General features: G+C 39.5%; 2 protein-coding genes and 1 long non-coding RNA gene across 4 annotated transcripts in view; 2 read left to right on the plus strand and 1 right to left on the minus strand.

Moving 5' to 3' along the window:
• pdcd7 (programmed cell death 7) overlaps window positions 1-961 on the plus strand; it is a 4,505-nt gene extending 3,544 nt beyond the window's left edge. The window contains exon 5 of the mRNA XM_079662182.1: window positions 741-961. Coding sequence (XP_079518308.1) covers window positions 741-867 — 127 coding nt within the window. The 3' untranslated portion in view covers window positions 868-961. The remainder of the gene's footprint in view (window positions 1-740) is intronic.
• Window positions 770-4,414, minus strand: LOC307026724. Its single transcript, XR_013804441.1, has 2 exons — window positions 4,294-4,414; window positions 770-898 (listed from the first exon to the last, which is right to left on the minus strand). It is a non-coding gene; the product is annotated as an uncharacterized lncRNA (long non-coding RNA).
• ubap1lb (ubiquitin associated protein 1-like b) overlaps window positions 3,196-7,935 on the plus strand; it is a 16,861-nt gene continuing 12,121 nt past the window's right edge. The window contains exon 1 of one of the 2 annotated variants that reach the window (XM_079662212.1): window positions 3,196-3,405. The gene's annotated coding sequence lies outside the window, so the exon portion shown is untranslated. Of the gene's footprint in view, window positions 3,406-5,235; window positions 5,354-7,935 lie in introns of those variants that run through there. The other variant, XM_079662213.1, reaches the window with a different exon arrangement.

Here is a 7,935-nt window from a genome sequence, read left to right on the forward strand (position 1 = left end):
AGCTGCCGCTCCAGAGTGGTTACGACCTGAACTTGTTCATTTTCTTTGATATTTTGTTAACTTGCTAATTTTGTTTGATATTTGCTTCTATCAGTAATGAAGTAGCCCTTCAGATGAATGATACAAGATAAGTGACAGTAGTGATGTGATACGATCGGGGGTCTACAAGTGGTGTCTATAGAGTTATACACAGCTGTTAATATATCCAGCTCTTACTTTGCAAATATATCCATTTGGATCAAATTACTTATGATTCAAATATAGCGATTCATTTTTCTAACACAGCCAAACAGGATGAAAGTGCAACAAAACAATCCATATCATCAGTGATGGCATCATGCTCCTAGCAGCAGCCCTAAGATCCTTTGCTAGCGGAGGAAACAGAGTGTACGTGCTCAAAGCGCCCAGTCCTCAGCACTGTGCTAACAGCTAACTAACTGACGGCAGCTACTGTTAGCGGTTGTTACTTAAGCAACAAGTATCTCTCAGGAAACTGTCTATCCAAGAGGCAGAGCAGCCGGAGGTCATCAGAGGGTAAACATTTAAAAAAATCCAGTTTCACCAAAATCATTTTAGTGCCATAAAGTCCTTCGGCAACTCGTATCAAGTGACATGTCAAGTGAATTGACTGAAAATGGATTGACAGACACTTTTTAGTCACGTGATAGTGTGAAGGCTCACATGCCCTGCTGTCATGTCATTGACATGACATTGATTTGTGGGGCTGTGTTTTCTTTCAGGAGGGAGTGGGATGTTTTTGTGACTCCAGCGGATCATCCCGATGGTTCTGCGGTCCCTCCCAGCTGGATCCTGCCTGACGGCCCGTGTGACGCAGCCTGGGCCTCGGCCCTGCAGAGCGCTGACTGAACCCTGCAGCTGGAGCACTGCCAGGATCAGCCTGGCAGAACACATGTAAATAACATGTAAATGAGTACAGGTGTTAATAAAGGATTTTGAAGTGGTTTGTCTGAATCCTTCTGTTGACTTAAATAAGACAATGAGCTAAGGAACCAATTATATATTTTCCATGTGAAGTGCACACTGTATAACTGTTTGTCAGATCAAATTAAAGTTGACACTGATCATGTTTTAAATCGTTTAAGTTCCTCGAGCGTTACCAGAAAAAAAAAAATACTGTACACATAAGAAATAAAGATTTGAGCAATTTATTCAAACTAATTTGAAAAACGTGTAGTCATAAACATAGTTATACATAATCTCTTTTTGATTTATATATTTTATTAAATCACACATGAACGGCATAGCTTTAGTTCTGATATTTCTTTTTGGGGTTATATTTGTGTAAGGAGTGCACTAAGTGATACTGACAATGATGCTTTTCATACCCACTGTTGTTCCTGGACGTTATTTATTATTACGTTTATGTTCAGTGCAAGTTCCTCGGAAAGGAAGTCTGAAACTGTTGGGTTAATCCTTTGTCCCAGTTTAAAAGAAAAACAACTAATATTAAAATATCAGGGAGGCACCGGAATCAGCAGATGTCGTAAATAATCAGACCTGAGGGAGGTGTGCAGTATTGGTTTGGATTTCAGTGTCAGACAGCTGTAGCCTTGCTGAGTGCCTCACACTCAGAATGTTTGGTTAATATAAAGGCAGTCAGGACATTTTTTATGTTTTCAAAATGTAGATTATTATACCATAGAACAGGGGTGCCCACACTTTTTTGGCTGGTGAGCTACTTTTGAAATGACCAGCTAACCGAGGTCTACCAACCAAAAATAAAAACCCAAATTGCAAGGGTTGCTGAATAACACGTTTTATTTTTACATGGGATAACTACAATAGGGCTGCAACAAACGACTAATTTGATTATCGATTAATCTATAGATTAATGAAACGATTAATCGACTATTCGGACTACTACTGTGTGCCTTGCACAATTTCTCAAACGCTCTTATTTAGCCATCAACTTTTAGATTTAGTTTGAGGTTGTTTTAGGCATGTGGAAACTAACAATGAAGACAATAAAGATGAATACTTGATTCAAAAATACATATATTATTAAATTAACTTAACAAATTGTGAACAAAATTAACATTGCTTTTTATTTGAATTAAATAAATAATATTTCACATCAAAAGAAACAACAATGTTTTAACAAATCTTATTAAATAATCTGATGACAGAACTGGAAACAGAATAGCTGAAACTTTAACAAAATAAATAACTCAGTTACCTCTAATCATTAACCCATGTTTGTATAATGTAGTTAACTCCGTGTGTTGCTGCTAGCATACATAACACCTGACGTGGAAACGTTACTCGTGGATGGGGCTACAGAGCTACTAGAAAGACAGTGGAACCCGGTGCATTCCTCGGTCTGAATGTGGTGCACTTTTGCTAAATGTTTAGACAAATTGCTCGTGTTACCGCCCTTACATGCTAAACTCTTTTGGTGACGAGCATTGTCCACCTCAAGACGGGTAACATGTAACCACACCTTGGAGCGCTTCTCTCCACCATCTCCTCCGTGTGTTGCTGCATGTAGCAGCTGCGTGTGTGTAAACTGCCCCGCCCCCTTGCAAACAGACGGGGGAGAGAGAGATCTCTTCTGGATTGGAAAGGTCGAAAATACACCGACCATAGACGCATTTGTTTGTCTTTTTGCATGTTAGAAACGAGTTGGCGACACTAAGACTAAGAGATAATGTTTGTGTAGCAATAATACATGACCTTTCTCTTTCTCAACTCGCTACTCGGAGGGAAGTCGCTGTCATATGCCTTGTGAACACTCCGATAATGCCTCTCCACGTTACCTTTCTTTGGCAGAGCGACGCTTGCTTTACAAATAAGGCAAATAACCTTTGAATGTGACATCACAAACAAAGATTCTCCCTCCCATTCTGTGTGGAAGTGGTATGTCTTTAGCTTTTTGCTCGTTCCCGCACTCATTTTGTTGTTTGTCTCTCCCGGCACTTGACTGGTTTTGTATCGCTTTGCATTCTGTGTTAACAGACTGGAAAGCAATAGGTCGCTTTTTCTGTCAATCAAGTCAACTCCTGAATTAAGTGGCAGGGAGGCCAAAGGAGGAGGGATCAAAACCTGTTTTGTCTATTTTAACGGAGCTGGATTTTTTTTAATTTATGAATGACTCGCGATCTACCAGCATTGCCCCCGCGGTCGACCGGTCGACCGCGGTCGACGTACTGGGCACCTCTGCCATAGAACCTCACATTGGTTTAGGAATCCTGCATCGGTTTGGCCTTCACATAAGAACGAGAGAAAATGGAGCTGGTGACAGGGAAGTGTTACATCACAGTGTTGACAGCAGGTTCCTGTAATCTGTGTGACGTCAGGCTGTGTGAGGGTGTGTGTGTACGGCACTGCTCCCTCTGATTAACCTGAGAGGACACTGCTGGGGACAGCAGCTCCAACACCACACAGGTAAGCACACATTTGTTTTATTAAAACCTCCAAATATCGTTTAGGTAGGCACATGCATTCTACAATGTACTGTAACAAAGGTTCTTGAAGGATAAGTGCTGTTCATTTATTTTTCAGGGGGCAAACGTAGTACACAAATGACCAAAGCTGCCCTTTACTCCAACCATTTAACAAAAGTTACTTGTAAAATAGTTTACCAAGAGTCGAATCTACAGATACTGACCATTCAAATCGGCTTGCAGCCTGAGAGCATTCAAAGTATCTGAAATAGCTGATCAAATCACAACTGTTGTCTACGTACTGTTTATTTAACATTGATGATTGTTTTTATGTATACATACAGATATAGAACTATGGAATAACAAAGGTCGGCACCCTTTCTATACAAAAAATGATTGATGATGAACAAAACCACAGCGAATGTAGATGGTTTGAGCAGGAGGAGCTTACTGCTGTAAACCATGTGCCAGTTCCTGCAGAGATTACCAGACAGACGGTGGTTCACTGACGGTCAGAGCAGCATGTTGATGTTCATTTTGATGAGCTTGCCTGCAACACTCACTCCTCATTGCATTCTGCGAAAGTGCCTCTTATTTAGCTTTCAAGCCTTTCTCAGATGTAACTTTGTGCAAAGGGAATATACTGTTAAGTTCAAAGATTGTAATGTCATATACACAGCTACAATGTAGTTAGGTGTTAAATAGTCCTCTTGAGAGACCAGGAGCCCTGACTGCAAATGCTTTATCTGCTCTGTATTTGTATCTGAAATCTGAAATGGTCCAGGAGCATCTGAGGATCTCAGGTTGTGGCGGGGACATAGGGCAATGACAGGTCTGAATTCATCAGGGCCGGGTCGTTCTACAGAAAAGGTGGACTACTGTCACTTACTTTTGCAGATGTAACGGGTCACAACCGTAAGCGACCTGTTATCGATCATGAAACACAGTGAAGCATCAAGGTGTCTTTTCTGGCGTTTATTCTGAGAACAAAACACAATATCCTCCTTAAATCCACGCTGCACATCCTCCGCAGCACTCACTTCAATGTCTTCTTTAGTATTTATAGATTAAGAAATGAACAAGAAAATCTTATCAAGTAATCACACAAAAATACAAACACAAACATACCTGAGAACAAAACACAATATCCTCCTTAAATCCACGCTGCACATCTTTACAAAAGAAAAGAAAAGAAAAGGAAGGGTTAAAGGCCCAGATACACCGGCCCGAAATCGGCAGTAAATGGGAGTCGGGCCGAACATGAGCGTGGGCACACCCTATTCGGAGTGGTGTGCGCCGCACCGTCGGGTCTTTTTTGCCGACCTGACGCCTTGAATCGGCGTCGGGAACACCACCGGAAGTCGGACAAAGGGATAACACTGATTGGCTGTTCAGCTAGCGAACCAGTGCATGAGAAGCGTTAACGGAAGTGAGGGAGGTAAACAAATGATTTAAAATGGAAGATGGAACACACACGGACGGCTATTTAACCTCATCGGTTTATAAAGCTCCTGTTTGTTCATGTTTTCAATGGACGAGAGTGAAAATGGAAAGAAAAACGCTATTTGTTGTTTGTTTATATCACGGAGTCGGTTCTTCTTCTCTGTCTTCCGGTTGTTCCGGTTGTTGCCTCTTTTGAATGATGAATACACACTACTGCCGCCTGCTGGTAAGGAGAGTTATTGCCACTCACGCATACGCAGTTCATACGTGCTCGGCTCGGATTTGCGGTGTGTTCAAGTGCGCGAAGTCGGCAAATACGCAGGAGAGTCCGGCGACGCAACAGTCGGTGTCGGCGTCGGCGACTTCTCAGGTGACTGGCAGGTGTAAACGGGCCTTTACACTCCGTCACGTCTCCCGCTAGCTCTCTTTCTTTCCTCGCCAGGAACCTCCCTCTTCCAGCCCCAACCAACCAGACAACACTCTCCCACCCAAACCCACAGCTACAGGTCACAAGTACCGTCCATCAAAACAGTGGCACGTTCACTGACACTCTGTAAAATGCAAACAAACTCTGAACAACAAAAACATCAAACATCAACATTATAACCAGTCCGTTACAGTATTGAAGAGTTAAACGATTTTGATATTGACTGAAGCCATATTTGGTCTGACACATGGCAGCAATTTTGTTAAAATGGTAGTGTTTTCTCCAAATTGTCACTGGTGTTATCATCGCTGGTGTTACTCTTCTTCCTGGTAACACGTAACACCAGTGACGTTCCTATATAAATAAGCTTTGTATAATGTATACAAATAATAACAATACTTTAAGCTCTACTTGTTGTGGATTCATCAAGTTAAGAGTTAGTTATTGCTATTTAACATGTTTTAGATGTGTTTAGAAGGAATATATTTCAGCAGATTTATATCGCCCAGATTCCACCTTTTCTGTAGAATGACTCGGGCCTGTAAGTTATTAATACAATCTTACAAACAATTTGAAAAGCAACAGGTGACCAGTGTAAGGAAGCCAGAGTGTGTGTGTGTGTGTCCTGAACATCCCAGCAGCAGGGCTCTGGGTGAGCAGGGGGCGGGGTTCTTGTTGATACCAGGAAGTAAAGCATTATATTATATACAGTCATCTTATCAAGAAAGCAACAGTTTGGTTCAAGAACTCTTCCAAAATGATGAAAGCAGGATTAACCCATTGACCTAACATGTTTTTTTTTTTAAAGATAAGGCTGTGATCAGAAAGGACACCAATATTTCTGCAATGCTGAATTATGTACTGGGACACAGAACTACGACGTTACATATAACATATCATCTTATCAGACAGGGCTCGTCTTTGATTTGTATCTAGTTACTGAAAGTCTTTGTGGATTTGTATTTTATACTCATATTACATTTATTTTAGTGTTCATCGAAAATATGTTTGTTGAAAGATTCATGTATATTTAAATCGGAAATTAAATGATCAAATCCTTCTGTGTGCATTTATTAATATTGAAAGATCTGATATAAAATCTCCATAAATATTTAAGGGTATAGTCAGTTGTATTAAATATGAAAAAGGGATAAAGATAACTAACTGCTAACTGCAGTTTGAGTTTAGTTTTTTTATTAGTTTTAGAAAACATTGCTCATCATACGAGGCTGTATTGAATCCTCCATCAATTTGTTGTAACCAACCCTAAACTGCTATTTTCTGATGTTAGTTCATCACACATGCTAATGGCTTAGGCTACATTAATCAAATGCCAACTGATTAGCTAGCACCACAACTAGTTACAATGTTTCTATATCAAATCTACCAGGACATTGTTTACATGCGTTTTTTCTTTAACCAAGCAAACTAGCCTTCTCCCTACCGGAACACCTTTAAACACTAAAAAGCAGCTCGTATTGATGCAGCATTTCACTTAGTTAAGAGATTAAAGCTAGGCTGTTGAGAGGTGTTTTTGTCATCAAGTAGCAGACAAGTTATAGATATACATAAAATTGGGATTAATATTTATAAAGTTTTGGCTTATTCATCTTCAAACAGTAAAACTAAAGGAGTAATCATTTGAATTCGCAATAACTTAAAATGACATATTGTTAACAAAGGTCAAGATCAAGATGGAAGAATTACTTATCTTCAAGGAATCATTTGCAATAGAAAGATAGCTTTGATTGCATGCTATGCACCTAACTCACATGAACCTACGTTCTTTGAATCACTTTCAAAAGTAATTTCCGAAATTACCAATTATGAGATTATTATTGGTGGTGATATGAATGCTGTAATTAATCCATTGTTAGATATTCATCAGCTAACCTAGCATTAAGTACCATTAAAAATAATTATGCGTTGGTCGATATATGGAGAGTAAGGCACCCTATATCAAAAGAGTTTACTTTCTTTTCTAAGAGGCATCTTACATTTTCAAGGATAGACTATATTTTAATCTCCTCTAAACTTGTAGATTTAGTTCAAAATACTGAAATATCACATATGTCAATATCAGACCACCACCAATGTCTGCACCTTTTTTCTCTCTAAGGAGAACAATCAAGCTGCAAGATGGAGATTCAATTTAACATTATTACAAGATTCACAATACTGTCAACGGCTTAAAATCGGCTTAAAAGAGTTTATGTTGTTTAATTATAATTCAGTTAAAGATGTTAGGCATGTATGGAACACTGTAAAAGGTTATGTTCGAGGCAACGCCATAGCGTACTCCTCAAACCGAAATAGGGAAGAGCTCAAGGCAATCGTGGATCTTGTCTATATAATTTGTATCTGTACAGTATAAGTCCATTTTGTGAGGGCAAAAAAAAACAACAATAAAAAGTTGGTCTCAAAAAAAAAAGACAAGTTGCATGAGGCAGGACAGTGAAGATATTCTTTGTTTAATATAAACGGCTCCAAACCCACTACCTTGAATTATTTATTGGCGGAGGGCACATAAATACAATGACATGACCCACAAACAATGTTGATGAAATAACTTTTAACTTTTAAAATGTGTAAAAACATTAGTGAACCCAGCTAATGTTGAACTAACACAGTTTTCCTTCTGCTTCAGAGTACTGGCGACAC

The sequence above is a fragment of the Notothenia rossii genome (genome assembly GCF_949606895.1).
Source record: "Notothenia rossii genome assembly, chromosome: 2".
Taxonomy (NCBI): domain Eukaryota; kingdom Metazoa; phylum Chordata; class Actinopteri; order Perciformes; family Nototheniidae; genus Notothenia; species Notothenia rossii.